The sequence below is a fragment of the Hemiscyllium ocellatum genome, chromosome 37, assembly GCF_020745735.1.
Source record: "Hemiscyllium ocellatum isolate sHemOce1 chromosome 37, sHemOce1.pat.X.cur, whole genome shotgun sequence".
In the NCBI taxonomy this organism is placed as follows: Eukaryota; Metazoa; Chordata; class Chondrichthyes; order Orectolobiformes; family Hemiscylliidae; genus Hemiscyllium; species Hemiscyllium ocellatum.
The window spans coordinates 40088535-40106270 of NC_083437.1; the positions used below are offsets into that span (position 1 = coordinate 40088535).

The window sequence follows — 17736 nt, forward strand, 5'->3', positions numbered from 1 at the left end:
TCAGGAAGTATGTTTCACATGAAGTGCACTGGAACAGCTGGGGAATGTTGGCAGCTGCAGTCATCGAGTCCAGGAAGTAAAGCTGTTGAAGAAAAGATTCAATGCTTAAAAATAAGGAGACGTTTAAAGTTGGCAATCCAAGCAGGCCTGTCCAAACCTCTAGATCAGTGGTGCTGGAAGAGCACAGCAGTTCAGGCAGCATCCAACGAGCAGCGAAATCGACATCATTGTTTTTACCTCTGTCCAAACCTCTGTCTGAAGGGTTTTCATTCAAACCTTTTTCAATTGTAATTCTCCTCATGTTCTGTGTTACTCATTTTCCAAAGTGTGTGGGGTGGGGGGAAATGCATCTTTGTTTTGCACACAGCACCGTCCATGTACTGCTCGGAATTCCTGATCAATGGAAGCCAGCTCCTCCTTGGCTGCTCCTGCAGCTTTGATTGGGTTAGTGAAAGCTGAGGTGAAAGTGAGGACTGCAGATGCTGGAGATTAGAGTCGAAAAGTGTGGCACTGGAAAAGCCCAGCAGGTCAGGCAGCATCTGAGGAGCAGGAGAACCAACGTTTCGGGCAAAAGCCCTTCATCAGGGAAAGTGAAAGCTGAGTGAGGGACCCTTCCTTCCAACCATCAACCAGATTCATTACTCCCATCGACCAATCAGGTTATACCCTCTACCTGTGTTCACCTATCACTACTTCACCACCCGCCCCCTCCCTACCCAAAACCCTCCCCCTCCCCCATCGCCTTTATGTGCAGCTCCCTCCAGTCCCACCCCCAGTCCTGAAGAAGGGTGACACCTGGAACTTTGACGTTTCCACCTCCTGGTGCTGCCTGGCTGGATGTGTTCTTCCAGCCTCCTGCCTGCTACCTTTGTGAGAGTTGAGGCTGCTACAGTCTCCACTTAAACTGCCCTCCCCAGACTCACGTAGAAACTGAAATTTTATAAACAAGTTTTGTTTCAAATGTGTATGTTTTAAATTTTTTTATCATTTTGGAGAAATGTGACATTCCGTGAGCTCATTTCCCAGACGTTGCTCAGTGGCAATTAAAGAATTCTATCCCTGTTGCACCTCTCAAACAAAAATGTGACTTAGAATTGTTGAACAATCTGGCAATTAGACATTGCTAATTAGGTCTTGCATTCAAATGCAAGAAAACCAACTTCAGGAGGAAACAATTTCTTGTGCAATACACTGCTAGGGGATGTGAGCAGGTGCTATTGGAATGTAGGACTTGGCATCCTGCATTAGGAAGGAAATTTACATTTGCTGATAAAGATCATTGTCACATTGATGAACCAGCTCTTACATCAGAGAGATGGCTGTCCTCCAATTAAGAATGGGAGAGAGTAAAAGCATTTTATTTCAATTAGTAATGTTGCACTTTCTGTCTTTTTCTGCAGATGACAAGGGAGAGCTGTTGAACCCGATGGGCACTGTACAGAGTAATCCCAACACTGACAGCTCTGCAGCCTTACATATCAATTTCCACAGTGCCGTGTCCCACCCTATCTACTACCCATCCTTGGAAAAGGTATGTACAGAGTTCAGCCCTGGGGTACTCGCTTAGGCCCTGAAGGTGTTCCAGTCCTCGAGCAGTATTGAAAAGAGTGAGCCCATCTTTCCCAGGCACAGGAAACACAAAGGTGCAGTGCAGACAAAGGCAAAATACTGCAGATGCTGGAAATCGGAAACAAACACAGAAAACGCAGGAATGTACTGGACTCAAAACGTTAAATCTGTTTCTCTCTCCACTGCCAGACCTGCTGAGTTTCTCCAGCATTCTCTGTGTGTAATTTAGATAATTTGCTTGCACCTCTGGATTGCTTTCTATGGGATGGACATCCACTGGGAGTTAATCTGTCCATCTCAGAGTTGAAATGTTTCTGAGAGGGGAAATGGTAAAAAATAAGTACAAAACCGAGCAAGAGATCAGACTCACCTGACTAACGGAGTGTGTTTGTTTCACTGGCGTGGAACTGTGTTGAAAGAACTTAATCAACATAATTCCACTGTGTCATTGCTTTGTCCCATTTCTTCAGACTCCATGTCTAAGATGCTGACTTGTACAGTGGGCAGCCTCCCTAAAAACTCTTCGTGTTCTCTGGATTGGGTTCCTGGGATGAGGAATCTGTCCTATTCAGAGGGGCTGAGTGAGTTGGTTCTATATCCTCCGGCGTTTAGAAGGACGAGGTGATCTCAGTGAAACGTGCAGGATTCTGAAAGGGTCGACACTGAGGAATTGTTTCCTACTAGCTGAGTAAGCGAGAACACAGGGACACCGGCTCAGGATAGACGTTGATTATTTAGGACGGAGGTGAAGAGAAATTTTTTCAGTCAAAGGATTGAGTGTCTTGGGAAGTCTCTGGTGTGGGTTCACTTTTGTTCTATACTTTTAAGCCTGAGTCTGCAAGCTCTGAAGAAGGGTCACTGCATCTGAAACGTTGACTCTGCTTTCTGTCTCCACACATGCTGCCAGACCTGCTGCGTTTTTCCAGTAATTTCTGTTTTTGCTTCTGATTTCCAGCATCTGCAGTTCTTTAGAGTTTTTTTTGCAAGATATTTAGTTTCACAAAAGATTGAGAGGTCTACCAAAGGTCGGCCATGATTGGACTGGGTGGCAGGGCCTGTTTGGAGGAAGCGTATGGGTCAGTCCTATTTTCTATGTTCTTATGGCACCTAGGTGACCATCTATAATGTGAGAATCCAGGCAGTGAAGATCAACCGGATGTTCAACTGTGGAATGCTTCACAATGAAGCCCAACTTGTAAGAGGCTCACATTTTGTCAGTTCTAGCAGGATCACCCAGAAGAAGCTGGAGCCCTGGCACACATTACACCCCCCCCCCCCCCCCCCCCCCCACCACCCCCCCACACTCACACACACACACACAGTGTAAACACTGTGCCAGGAAGCGTGGCATCTGTGCTTTTTGCCTGAAACTGTCGCTATTGTGGTAGAGGAGGCGGTGACCTCTCAGTCTGAGCTATTCAGTGTCTGAGCTGCTGAGGGACAGTGGGGAGTCTGTGATACTTAATCCCAGTTAGCAGTTAGCGCTCCGACTGGTGAATGCTCACAGGACTGCGACGCAAATTTCCGAAAGTGAGAACATCACGCACCTATTAATTTCTCTGCACTTTTGCTTTTTAAGATATGAATTTGATATATTCTTCTCTCCCTCAGATTCTCGAATTGGGTAAGAATGGAGATCGTGTAAAAGCATCACTGGCTGAGGTAAATACTGAGGAACGTGTACAGAGTGTGTGAATTCTGTAGTGTGCATACTCTGCGCATTATTCCCAAGGGGTGTTTTGCCCCCTGATTATGCATATTTCATGCTCCCTCTATCAGGTAAATTGGCTGTTATTTTCCAGGAGTAAGAAGATAGAGTTATGCCACATTATCAATATATGTTCAGTTGTTTGTGATTTGTAAATTGAGTTACTCCCAGACAAACATCTACACCACTGCCCAGTAACACACACATTGTATTTCCTGCCATTGATGGGCTGTGTTTCTTACTGTACGTCCAGTGATTGTAGCTAGGTCAGCCAGTTGGGCCTCATAGAATATGAGTTCCCTGATTGGGGCTGTTAACCTGGTCCAATCCGGAAGCCCTGGCTGACAGATATAAACAGGAGTGTCAGAGATTCTGTTCACTCTGAGAACTGACTCTGAGAGAGCTGGATCAGTGTCAACTTCTATGCACGTGTAAATACATGGTGACTTGGTGACAGGAAACCAGCCTCTGTGGAGTTATTTCAATATGTTCTTCCAATAACATGTTCAAGAGATCTGTGTCATCTGACCTTTTGATTCATCATTGGTGGCCACACCTTAGGTTGCTTGGGCCTCAAGCTCTAGAACTCCCCTCCCCCCCCCTTATCAAAACTCTTCCTCTCCTCCTCCCTTTTACATGTTCTTTCAGACCTCCATCTTTGACCAAGCTTTTGGCTATCTGCCATAATTTTGCTGAACATGTTCCTGTAAAGTGCCTTCAGCAGTTTGATTGTGCTGAAGACTTTAGTAAAGCCAAAAGAGCTGTGGATGCCAACATTTTCCTAGCCACCATCATTTTTGAGGAAGGGTCACTGGACCCAAAAGGTTAACACTGATTTCTCTCCACGGATGCTGCATGACCTGCTGAGCTTTTCCAGCAATTTCTGCTTTTGTTTATGAAGACTTGATGTTGATTTACGTACAGTTGCTGATGTGTCCACTGGCTGTTGCAGTGCTGTGGTGTTTGCACCTCTCCATCAGTTTAACTCCCTGCACAATGCATGGGCTAGTTACTGGCCATGTGCAATCAGTGTGCTGTAACCGGTAGTTGAGCAAAAGGTTTCTTTAACCAGACTCTGCTGGTACCGTTAACCTGCAGCTTGACTTGGACATCATTAACCAGTGTTTCTGCTTCTATTCCTGTTGTTTTCTGCATTTTGCTTTATTCCCTGAGTTTGAGCAGCCTTTTCAAACCACTGAAAGTGGGATGAATCTATTTTTTAAAATGTGTTCATGGGATGTAGAGATTACTAGTGAGACCAGCATCCCTGATTGACGTGGAGAGCTAATGAAATGACGTGTGATTTAATGCAGTTGTTGTAGGTCTCCTCTTCATTATTCATGGTGATGCCCCGCATCTCTACAATGGATTCCTGGAGAAATGAGAGTGACCGGCTTATCACGAGATCTCTGTCCGTGAAGCTGGTCACATATTTTGAATCCTCCAACACCCCAAGTTGATGAGGCAGGCTGACTTGGCCATCTTGTAAATGTTGAGAAACTTGTAATGATGGTGTTCTCTGAAACTTGCGCACAGCAACAGCAGTTGAAGGAGATTATGGAACGTAAAGCATGCACCGAATTCTTTGAGGATGAGAAGGATCTCGTTTGGAAGCTAAGATATGAAGTGCGTGAGCATTTCCCCGAAGCCCTCGCTAAGCTGCTGTCCATAACCAAGTGGAATAAACACGAAGATGTTGCTCAGGTAAGAAGCTGGGGTGAGTCCTGAACAGCATGAGCCTTCCAGATTGTGGAGACAGACAAGCTGTGGGCTTGGAGCTGGAATCTATTATACAATATCTGTCTGTGCAACGTACCAGAGAAAGGTCATTGTTACTCTGTTTTATTTTAAAGTTGATCGGTTTTACTTTGCGAAAATACTGAACAAGAGGGATTTTGTGGCCATGTGTTTAATGATGCACCGTCGACATCACAAACCTGATTCCAAACCACTACAACAATGTGATAGATAGACCCCAGTTCCTTCATTGACAAAGTGCCAGTCTGTCTGACTCTGTCTGATATCATCAAAGACCCCTTCCATCCCGGTCACAATCTCTTCAATCTCTTCCATCAGGCAGAAGGTTCAGAAACGTAAACACACGAACCAACAGGTTCAAGAACAGCCTTTTCCTCGCTGTTATTAGATTGCTGAATGGACCAATTTAATGTTGACTGTGTTCTTTGCCCACCTTCTCTGCAGCTGTAACATTATATTCCTCGCTCTGTTCTATTACCCTGATGCACTTTGTATGGTATGACCTGCCTGTGCTGCACACAGAACAAAACTTTTCCCTGTACCTGGGTAGACGTGACAATGATAAATCAAATCAAATCTTGTTTAAGGGCAATGGCCTGATGGAAATGTTGAAGCATATTTCCATCATGACTGCTCTGTATCGCCTGCACATTCTTCCCCTTCCGAAACGTGCTGACTCTGTGTGGTATTTGGAATTTGTTGGGTTGCTTGGAAAATGGTTCCACATATTGCATCTGCAGCTGTAGAATCTTCCCTTCCCTCTAGGATGACAATAAGCTCAGGGATTCATTGTGCTTTGCCCTTCTCTAAGCTGAATGCAGCACTGCGGAGTTATCTCTCCATCCTTGACTGTGATTCCCTAAGGATCGGAACTGATGGGGTTTGATTAATATGGGTGTTCTGGCAGTTACACCAAAAATAAATCTAGAGTTCCAAAAAAATGCGACCATAAAGTCTTTATTTCAAGGAAAGGATCTTTGTTCTATTTGTCCAGCAGTAGTTTTTCAAAGTGGGCGGCACGGTGGCACAGTGGTTAGCACTGCTGCCTCACAGCGCCTGAGACCCGGGTTCAATTCCCGCCTCAGGCGACTGACTGTGTGGAGTTTGCACGTTCTCCCCGTGTCTGCGTGGGTTTCCTCCGGGTGCTCCGGTTTCCTCCCACAGTCACAAAGATGTATGGGTCAGGTGAGTTGGCCATGCTAAATTGTCCGTAGTCTTAGATAAGAAGTAAGTGTATGGGTGGGTTGCGCTTCGGCGGGTCGATGTGGACTTGTTGGGCCGAAGGGCCTGTTTCTACACTGTAAGTAATCTAAAAAAAGTGAAACACTGAGAGCACATAGTCAAACTAGCTGATAAGGGCTGCCAAATACTGGGACTTAAAAAAGATTGAGAAAAATAGGATCCATTAGGGAGAGGGAGATCTAGCCTCTTGGGCAGTGAACCAGCAGCAATATATTTCAGACCCTTTCTTGCTGAAGGGAAGACATTTGACTGATTCCCAGATCATTTTTTATTTTTGGAATGAAATCCGTGTCCATTCACTCCTCGATATCCACTGATTCGCTTTCCACGAATAATCCCACTCGTGTGGTCCACCCTTAGACCCCATCTTATCGCTCTCCTTTTTATCACCAACCTCAGCCAATGTGGGAATTGAACCCACGCTGTTGGCATCGCAAACCAGCCGAGTGAAAGAGAGGAGCTGCTGGAAATCTGAAACGGACGCAGAAATTGCTCGAGAAACGCGGTAGGTGTGGCAAGAGGAACAGAGTCAACATTTTGGTTAGAGTGACCCTTCTCCAGACCAGACCTGCTGAATTTCTCCAGCAATTTCTGGTTTCTGTCCAGTCAACTGAGCTAACCAGCCTTACCTCTAATGGCCATTTACTTTCCGATGGATTGAGAAAATCTGTCAGTGCCGCCTCAGCGGTCTCTGACTGGACTGGAGTGGGTTTTCGTGTGAGGAGAGGTTGGACAGGCCAGGCTTGTATCTGCTGTCGTTTAGATCAGTAAGAGGCAACCTGATGGAGGCACAGAGCGGGCTGGACAAGTTTGAATGTGGAGAATGGAGAACTAGGATTTCCAATGTTTAAAATCATGAGGGGCATAGACAGCGAGAATAGACAAGGCCTTTTCCTCAGGGAAGTCCAGAACTAGAGGGCTTAGGCTTAAGATGAGAGGGGAAAGATTTAAAAGGAACGTAAGGGGCAACTTTATCATGCAGAGGCTGGTGCATGTAAGGAATGAGCTGGCAGAGGAAGTGGTGGAGGCTGGTACAATTACAGCATTTAAAAGACTCCTGGATAGGCATATAGATAGGAAGGGGGTAGAGGGATATGGGCCAAGTGCTGGAAAATGGGACTAGGTTGGGTTAGGATACTTGGTTAACATGGACGAAGTGGACCGAAGGATCGGTTTCTGCACCATACATTCCTATTACTCTAAAACTCAGGGTTCACCTACTGAGTATGGAGATGAAACATTTTGTTTCTCAGTGGATTGAGATTCTTTGGAACTCTTGTCCTGAAAAACAATAGAAGCAGAATCTTGGAATATTTTTAATGGGGAGGTAGATAGAGTCGTGTTAAGCAAAAGGGGTGAAAGGTTAAAGGGATTGGTTGAGAATGTAGGGTTGAGTTTACAGTCAGATCTGTCGTGATGTCATTGAATGTGCGAGTAGGATTGAGGAGCCAATGGCTGGCTTTGGGTTCCTTCATAATCCAGCCCATCCCTACCTCTACAAACCTCTGATGGTGAATGGAATTGAAATGGTGTCAGGTGGTATAGGCTGTTCATTGTGAATACAGGTGGTTGGAGATATCTGCAGAGTTAGAGCCCCCACAGAGCCCCAGGCTGTCAACATTCGAGTAAAATGTGATCCTGAATAAACTAGAAAAACTGTAAAACGCTGGGGCACATCCTGGCTGAGGTACAAATCAGTTTCCAGAAAAGGATTCAGTTATTTGCTGATATTTTCATTTCTAACCATTCCAAGTCTTAACGTTCTCCTGCTCATGAGTTATTAGCAATGCTTACTTACTTAATGAGGTGGATTATGCACTCGGCTATTTTCCCAGAATGTGCTTTACAGAATTACTGGATTGATTGCTTTGTGATTTCAGAAGTTTTCCCCTTATTGCCTAGTGGTGCATTAGCTGGCATTTTGTTGGATAAATTGGACAGTGGTCTGATAGCTGATGTGCCCAGACCAGGGGCCCTAACCTTTTGCTTGAAGGTAGAATTCTCAGCCCTGAGTGAGAGGTGCAGGGGGAGAGTTTCTGAACTGGGGGAGGTTGGAATGTGATCAAACAATCTCTGGGCCAAAGCTGGAGTCACTCAAGAAGTTATGGTCACTGCACCATGGGGAAAATGAGGACTGGGGGGATGTTAGTTTGAAAGAAAGGTTGGGGTTGTTTCTAAAGCCATGGAAGGATAGTTTCTGTGAATTTATTTTCCCATTAGCTGGACCTCAGAGACCCGTGCACAGCAATGACTCCTGAAACCACAAGCCAGTGGCGTTGACAGAACCTCTGGGTGGCTGTGCCACTGTGTAACCATGTGGCTCAGAGGGAACATTAGAACATTCAATAAGATCAAGGCTGAGCTCCTTGTGGACCTATCTGCCCGCTCACCACCATTCTCAATTCCTTTACTGTTCAAAAGTCTACCTGTGCCTTAAAAGTAGTCAATGAGGAAGCCTCAACTGCTTCACTGTGTAGACAGGCAGGAGGCTGGAAGAACACAGCAAGCCAGGCAGCATCAGGAGGTGGAGAAGTCGGCATTTCAGGTGTAACCCTTCCTCAGGACTGCGTCTCTGGGCAGGGAATTCCAAGGGTGGACGCTAGGAAATTGTTTCCGTTAGGCGAGGAGACTAGGACCCGTGGACACAGCCTTAAAATTAGAGGGGGTCAATTCAGAACAGAAATGCGGAGACCTTTCTTCAGCCAGAGGGTGGTGGGCCTGTGGAATTCATTGCCGCAGAGTGCAGTGGAGGCCGGGACGCTAGATGTCTTCAAAGCAGAGATTGATAGATTCTTGATGTCTCGGGGAATTAAGGGTTACGGGAGAATGTGGGTAAGTGGAGTTGAAATGCCCATCAGCCATGATTGAATGGCGGAGTGGACTCGATGGGCCGAATCCTATGTCTTATGGTCTTATAGATTCACAACCTTTTGGGTGAAGAGGTTCCTCCTCAACTCCTTCCGAAATCTGCTCCCCCCTAATTTTGAGGCTATGTTTTAGTTTCACCCGCCGATGGAAATAACCTACCTGTTTCTATCTTATCCATTCCTTTCACACTGTTTCCATAAGACCCCCTCCTCATTCTTCCGAATTCCAACGAGTATAATCCCAGTCTATGTAATCTTATAGAATCACAGAATCCCTATAGTGTGGAAACAGGCCCTTCAGCCCAACAAATCCACACCGATCCTCGGAAGAGTAACCCACCCAGACCCATTCCCCTACCCCTGGCTAATGCACCTAACCTACACATCCCTGAACACTATGGGCAATTTAGCATGGCCAATCCACCCTAACCTGCACATCTTTGGATTGTGGGAGGAAACTGGAGCACCCAGAGGAAACCCGCGCAGACACGGGAAGAATGTGCAAATTCCACACAGACAGTCGCCCGAGGGTGGAATCGAACCCGGGTCCCAGGTGCTGTGAGGCAGCAGTGCTAACCACTGAGCCATCATGCTGCGCCGATCTCTCCTCGTAAGGAACATTGGTGGGGAGACCTAATCAAATGCTCTGAATGATCTTGAGAGGGTGGATAGGAAAGTCTAGTTTGCTGCCTTTATAGTGTTCATAACGAGGGCACAGATTTATGTTCAGAAATGCAGAGGATCGTTTTCATTCAGAGGATGGTGGGGATCTACAACACAATATCTGAAAGTGGGTCATAGTCAGAAATCCTCACAGCTTTTAAAAAGTACATGGAGATGAACTTGAATCATAGAACCTAGGAGCAAGCTAAGGCCATTCAGCCCCTCGAGCCTGCTCCGCCGTTCGGTATGATCATGGCTGATCCTCTATCTCAATGCTGCATTCCTCCTCTCCCCATATTCTGAAATGTGGAGCGATGACTGGAGGACAGTTTTAGATAGTGGAGTAGTCACTGAACTAGGAGTCCGGAGTTCCAGATTAATATCCTGGGCACAAACCCCATCGTGAAGTCAATGAAACAAAGTCTGGCATTAAAACTAGCCAGAAAGTTGCAGTTGCAGTTTCATGTTGCAGTTGTATAAGACTCTGGTGAGGCCTCATCTGGAGTATTGTGTGCAGTTTTGGTCGCCATACTATAGGAAGGATGTGGAAGCTTTAGAACGAGTGCAGAGGAGGTTTACCAGGATGTTGCCTGGAATGGTAGGAAAATCTTATGAGGAAAGGCTGAGGCACTTGGGGCTGTTCTCATTGGAGAAGAGAAGGTTTAGGGGAGATCTGATAGAAGTGTATAAGATGATTAGGGGTTTAGATAGGGTAGATACTAAGAACCTTTTACCGCTAATGGAGTCAGGTGTTACTAGGGGACATAGCTTTAAATTAAGGGGTGGTAGGTATAGGACAGATGTTAGGGGTAGATTCTTCACACAGCGGGTTGTGAGTTCATGGAATGCCCTGCCCGTATCAGTGGTGAACTCTCCTTCTTTATGGTCATTTAAGCGGGCATTGGATAGGCATTTGGAAGTTATTGGGCTAGTATAGGTTAGGTAGGATTCGGTCGGCGCAACATCGAGGGCCGAAGGGCCTGTACTGCGCTGTATCCTTCTATGTTCTATGTTCTATGTTCTATGTAAAGTGACTGTTGATTGTCACTCGTGTCCTTGACGGAAGGAACTTAATCATCCTTATCTGGCCTAGACTACATGTGACTCCAGCCCCTCAGCAATGTGGTTGACTCTTAATTGCCCTCCAAGGTGGTCTTGGTCAAGGCCACTGAAGCTGCTTATTCAAGGGGCAGTAAATGTTGGTCCCGTCAGTGAAACCCACATCCCATGAATAAATGAAGCAAAAATTGGATGAGTAGGATTTTGTGTCAGGAGACCCCCCCCCCCCCCCCCCCCACCCCCCACACACCTTATTTTTAAGTCATTTACCTTGAGCCTAAATCTCTGACTTGACTTCCCTGTCGTAGTCAGTGGGTACCAGCAAGGAGCAGAAAGCTGAAGTGTTCTGTTTTTGTCTTGTTTAGTTTGGCTTGACTCAGGAGGGCTGAGATAGATTTTGGCACTACATCTGCTGCAGTAGTGACCACACTTTGAACCCGGATCCTGTGTTTTTCAGACAGCACCACATGGTCTGTACTCTGTGAGCAGATCAGGAGAGGGGGCAGAGCACTCTCATTCCATGAGAAAGCAAGAAAAGTATGAGTCACTACAACCGAGCGCATATTTAATTACTATTTACAAGTTGGCTCATGACTTGCAAACCTTGATTGAAACAACTCGATTTCTTTTACATGACAGAAAGAAACTGGAATGAATGAGCATGGTATAATAACAATAAACACTCCCTTCGAGAATGCTGCTCTTTATCTTCAATCAAATTGGGGGAAATATTTGCAATTATAGATTTTCTTTTTAACCAACCTGTTCAGAGATATTATGACACACCTCTGGAGTAGGTGGACCTAAACCCAGGCCTCCTGGCACAGAGGTAGGGACACTACCATTGCACCACAAGAACTCTCAGATTTGCATTTAGAAATTGGCTTTCACGACCTACAAAGTGGGGCTTCCCACGGTGAGGATGGAAGCCTCCCTCAGGTCACATGCTTAGGGCAGCAATATCCACTCTTCACGCACTCTCACTCACACTCGCACTCTCTCACTCTCGCACTCTCTCACTCTCTCTCACACACATTCTCACATACACTCTCTCTCACACACTCTCACTCTCACACACTCTCACTCATACACTCTCACTCACACACACACTCTCACTCTCACAATCTCTCTCACACACTCTCACAGGTTCTCTCACGTGCTCTCTCACGCTGTCTCTAACACGCGCCATCTCACATGCACTCTCGCACACACTCTCACACGCGCTTTCTCTCTCTCACACACACACGCACGTGCTCTCTCTCTCTCTCTCTCTCACATGCACTTTCTCTCTCTCTCACTCTCACACAGTCACACACACACACCCCCACCCCTAAATGTGAAATCGTGAGGGGGTTCACGCCAGGAAAAGATTTGGAGAGTGTTGCTGTGGAGATCCCAAAGTATTTTACAGCCAGTGAATACATTATAAAGGATAGTGCCTGTTGTGCTGTAATGCTGTGGTGCAGCCAATCGGAGCACAGCAAGCTTCACAAACAGCAACGTGATGATGACTCGGTAGCCTGCTTTTTTGTGTTGATGACTGAGGGGCTCTCCTCTATAAAGCAACACGCAGTGATCTTTCGTGTCTTCCCGAGAGAGCAGGTGGGATTTCGGATTGATATCTCAGCCCAGAGCCCAGCATTGCAACATCCCACCGGCGCAGGCCCTTGAGCTGATTGAGCTCAAATCCTGAAGTGGGACCTGAACCCACAACATTCTGACCTGCAGATGAGGGCTGACCCACTGGGCTACACATGACACTTAATACCTCTGTAATGCACAGCCACTGTTACTGACTGACCCCTGGACCAGGCAAGTGGGAAAGATTAGATCTTCAATGTTTATCAGCTCGGAATAAAAGTACCAGGTTACTATATTCACATTATAATTGCTCTTGGAGTGTAGGTTCATAGTTCCTTGAAAGTGGAATCTCAGATAGATATGATTAGACTTACAGTGTGGAAACAGGCCCTTCGGCCCAACAAGTCCACACCGACCCGCCGAAGCGCAACCCACCCATACCCCTACATTTACCCCTTACCTAACACTACGGGCAATTTAGCCTGGCCAATTCACCTGACCCGCACATCTTTGGACTGTGAGAGGAAACCAGAGCACCCGGAGGAAACCCACACAGACACGGGGAGAATGTGCAAACTCCACACAGTCAGTCGCCTGAGTCGGGAATTGAACCCGGGTCTCAGGCGCTGTGAAGCAGCAGTGCTAACCACTGTGCCACCGTGCCGCCCACATGATAATGAAGAAGGTGTTTAGTATGTTTTCCTTTACAGGTCATTGCATTGAATATAGGAGTTGGGAGGTCATGTTGTGGCTGCACAGGACATTAGTTAAGTCACTTGTGGAATATTGTGTGCAATTCTGGTCTCCCAGCTATAGGAAGGATGTTGTGAAAGGGTTCAGAAAAGATTTACAAGGAATGTTGCCAGGGTTGGAGAATTTGAGCTGTAGGGAGAGGGTGAATGGGCTGAGACTGTTTTCTCTGGAGCATCGGAGGCTGAGGGGTGATCTTATAGAGGTTTATAAAATCATGGGGGGCATGGATCGGGTAAATACTCAAGGTCTTTTCCCTGAGTTGGGGGAGTCCAGAACTAGAGTACATCGGTTTAGGGTGCAAGGGAAAAGATATAAAAGAAACCTAAGGGGCAACTTTTTCACACAGAGGGTGGTACGTGTATGGAATGAGCTGCCAGAGGGAGTGATGGAGGCTGGTACAATTGCAACATTTAAAAGGCATCTGAATGGGTATATGAATAGGAAGGATTTAGAGGGATAGGGACAGATGGTACTAGATTAGGTTGTGATAGCTGGTCGGCATGAACAAGTTGGGTTGAAGGGTCTGTTTCCGTGCTGTACATCTCTATGACTCTATGATTCTTTTACTGCTGTTAAAATTCAGTATAACGTATATTCATAAAATTAAGATCCAGAAGTTAAATAAGATCCAGTGGAAATTTACATATTTGCAATTTACATTTTGTTATGGTTCTGCCCGAATTTACTTTGAGTGAAATTGATTGGAGAGCTGCACTATTTTAATGCGTCTTAATTTAATGCTGAATCTTGGTTTCTAAGATTTCTGGGCAGCTGAGGAACTCTGGGAGGTGTGCAAACCCCATTAGTGATATCAATAATGAAAAGAATTGCCTGGCTGTAAGCTCCTAGACAGACCCGATCGATCTGACTCTGATTCAGACAGCCTGAAACTGTCAGCAGCCGGTAATAACCCAGTCAATGACAGGCAATTGTTCAAATAGATTTTAGGAATTTCTACTCAACCTGTTCAGAAATGGTTTGACACACCTCTGGGGCAGGACTTGAACCGATGAAAGCATTGGGTGCCCATCATGAGGAGACCACTGTGTGTACCTCACTGTTTGGTAAGAAAGAAATCTTCTGCTCAAGTCTGGAGCTTCCTGTGAAATAAAAGGCAAATTAATATTCCTTCATGTCACCTTCTGATTGTTAAAACTCACTTCTCAAAGGGCCTGAACGTTTTTGTAGAACTACAGGGTAAACGTTCCCAGTAAAACCTCAGGTGGTGGGGAAGGTGCGTGTAGGGAACAGGTTGAAGTTGTGCCTGAGGTTCGGTTACAGTACATTGCAGTTATTATCTTTCCTCAATAACTAGGATTAAAGGTGTGTCGATCAGTAACACTCTGGATCATGGGTACGAATCCCACTGTGAAAGATGGGAGAATTTGAATGTAAGTCTGGGGTAAAAAGGCAACCCGATCATGACAATGTAGCCAACGTCGATTGTCATAAAAATCCATCTGTTTCACTACTGTTTTTAAGGAAACTTTCAGCTCTTAATTTCTAAGATCTTACCATCCTTTCCAGTTTGGTCTATATGTGAGTCCAGACAATATGGTTGATTCTTAACTGTCCTCTGGGCAATTAGGGATGGGCAATAAATACTGGCCCAGCTAATGACACTCAGCTCATGAATGCATATAAAAATATTCTTACTCTCGGTGTCTGTGCCTTTGTGTATATCTATCTACTCCTCTCTTCCCACATTACACTCTCTTTCTGTGTCATGTTCTGTCTCTGTTTACAAAAGTGAAAAAGCTCTGGCTGCGGAACTGTTAGACATTAGCTCAGCTGTTTTGAGGCACACTCGACCCTAGAGTCTCTGGTGACTGTTGATGGAGGTCAGCCAATGGAACTGTGTCCAACGCACCATCAGTGGCAGTTAGCTACACCTGGATTTGACATTGGGAGGGGATGAGCCTTCACTTGGTTGGATATTTGCCCAGTGCTGCATTTCCTCCTCTCTCTCTCTCTCTCTCTCACACTCTCACACTCTCTCTCAACCACCAAGGCTCAAGTCAGAAACAATTAACCCTTTGTCAGCTGCCTGTTGTTTTGCTGAAGGACTCTAATACAATGGAAAGCCCTGACCATTTAAGGTCTGAAATTTGTTCACACTCAATTGTCTATCAGGAACTGTTGTTGTACCAAATATATTTTGTCGTTTTCCCATTATTGATAGCTGTTAGAAATGCAGAAGGTGATTGTCACTGTTCAGTGTGCTGTACAGTCCTCGCTCTGCTGGCTGGTGTGAAGGATTGTTTTTGGACTTGCTGCCATTTGTTGGAACAATTGGACAGTGCTTTGACACAGTGCAATTCTGTCCATGTGTGCAACGGACTGGGATTACAGCTGCATCTGGTTTTCTGTTTGTAGATGATCTATCTCCTGCAGTCATGGAAAGAACTGCCTGCACTGAATGCCCTGGAACTTCTGGACTACAGCTTCCCCAGTCGCTATGTCCACTTACTGGCAATAAACTGCTTAAAAAAGTTGAGGTACGTAGCACATGGGTAAGACAGAGATGGCAACTAAACCCTTTGTCCTTACAGAGTTCGCTTTCTGTAAACTCCAAGGTAATTTTCGAATAATTTTTCTGTTTGAGAATCAGATTTTCACGTCAGTGTTGGGTAAATGTTCCTGTGATGGTCTCCGATGGTTTGAGACTTGGTTTGATGTATTTGCTGTTGTTCCTACAGCGAGGAAGAGCTGTTGCAGTATCTACTGCAGTTGGTGCAAGTGCTGAAATATGAGCCCTACTTGGATTCTGAACTAACCAAGTTCCTGCTGGACAGAGCTTTGAGCAACAAAAAGATAGGACACTTCCTATTCTGGCATCTCAGGTAAAGAGCCCAGCATTATGTCCTAAAGCCATACCAATGACAGTGATGAGGAATCCTCCATTAAACCGTATCAATCATTCTGATGGGGAATCCTCTTTTCTCTGTGCTTCAGGTCAGAAATGCATTTCCCAGCAGTCTCACTGCGGTTTGGATTAATTCTGGAGGCGTATTGTCGAGGGACAAACTATCACATGAAGTCTTTGCTGAAGCAGGTGAGTGGCGGCCAGTGCCGTTCATCGTAGGAGAGCCAGCCGCTGTGTGAACGGCTCTTGCTGTTCTTATCAGGTCGTGTGGGTGGGCGGGGTGGTGGGAGTAGGGAGAGAGGTGTGGGGGGGAAAGAGGTGGGGTAGGGGAGAGAGGTGGGGGGGTGCGGGGAGGTGGAGGGGGGGGGAGGGGAGCATTTACCATTTGTCTGCGATTCTGACTTGCTGAGCTGCTGTAATGATACGGTATTCCAGCTCCTCCCTAAACCAACCTGTTGCTCTTTACTCCTGTAGTGTGAAGCACTGAAGAAATTGAAGGCCCTCAATGATTTTGTCAAGTCCAGTTCCCAGAAGACAACTAAACCCAAAACTAAAGAAGCCATGCATCTGTTTATGAGACAGGACACTTACAAGGAAGCTCTTTCCAACCTCTACTCCCCCCTTAACCCCAGTATCCTCCTCACAGAGCTCTGGTACGTGGGCATCATTGGATGGTTAGACAGGAGACAGCTGTCTCTCCTGGATTCAGGTTGAATTTAAACAGAGTGGGCAATGGTGGAAGTATCAGAGTTTATAATGGACAGTGTAGCATTCTCAGGAAGGCGTGTTTCAATTTGTTCATGAGATGGGGCATCGTTGAAACTTTATGTACAGGTCGTTCTGTGAAAACGCATGCTTTTTCAATGTGAATTCACGACAATGCGGTTGACAAATGTGGGACACCGTTTCTATAGCACAAACTTTTAAAGTGCCTATCAGTTATAACACAGTTCCGGCCCCATTATTTTAAATGGTGCTGCTGTATGCAATTTGCTTATAATGTGGGATTGCACGAGAACACAACTACCGTGTTATAGCAGAACCAACTGTGCCAGCTATTTATGAAACCTTGGCACTAAAGGCACCACTGGTGGGGCCACACAGTGGCTCAGTGGCTAGCACCTGCTGCCTCACAGCACCAGGGACCCGAGTTCGATTCCACCCTCGAACAACTGTCTGTGTGGAGTTTGCACATTCTCTCCGTGTCTGCGTGGGTTTCCTCCCACAGTCCAAAGATGTGCAGGTTTGGGTGGATTGGCTGTGATAAAATGAAGGCCTTCAATGATTATTTTGTCAAGTCCAGTTCCCAGAAGACAACTAAACCCAAAACTAAAGCGCCATGCATCTGTTTATGAGACAGGACACTTACAGGGGTCGGAGATGCGCAGGCTAGGTGGGTTAGCCATGAAGAATGCAGGGATAGGTTAGGGGGGTGCGGATCTGGATGGGATGCTCTTCAGCGGGGTGGTATGGACTCGTTAAGTGGAGTGGCATATGTCCACACTGTAGGGATTCTATATTGAGCCTTTGAGACTGGGAATAACTGGTGGTTGATTATTGATCCATATTGAATACATTGATCACAAGATGGGGTGGGAACACTCAATATCACGTTTGAGATGTCAAAATTCACCAAGTATTTACTGGACAACGCTCATCCAAAGTGCTAG

General features: G+C 45.9%; 1 protein-coding gene across 4 annotated transcripts in view; it reads left to right on the plus strand.

Moving 5' to 3' along the window:
- Nucleotides 1-17736, plus strand: part of pik3cd (phosphatidylinositol-4,5-bisphosphate 3-kinase, catalytic subunit delta) — a 224246-nt gene that overhangs the window by 183545 nt on the left and 22965 nt on the right. For all 4 annotated transcript variants that reach the window (XM_060852452.1, XM_060852453.1, XM_060852455.1 and 1 more), the window contains 7 exons: nucleotides 1401-1531; nucleotides 3181-3231; nucleotides 4814-4981; nucleotides 15577-15698; nucleotides 15900-16043; nucleotides 16156-16255; nucleotides 16541-16719. In XM_060852452.1, coding sequence (XP_060708435.1) covers nucleotides 1401-1531; nucleotides 3181-3231; nucleotides 4814-4981; nucleotides 15577-15698; nucleotides 15900-16043; nucleotides 16156-16255; nucleotides 16541-16719 — 895 coding nt within the window. The remainder of the gene's footprint in view (nucleotides 1-1400; nucleotides 1532-3180; nucleotides 3232-4813; nucleotides 4982-15576; nucleotides 15699-15899; nucleotides 16044-16155; nucleotides 16256-16540; nucleotides 16720-17736) is intronic.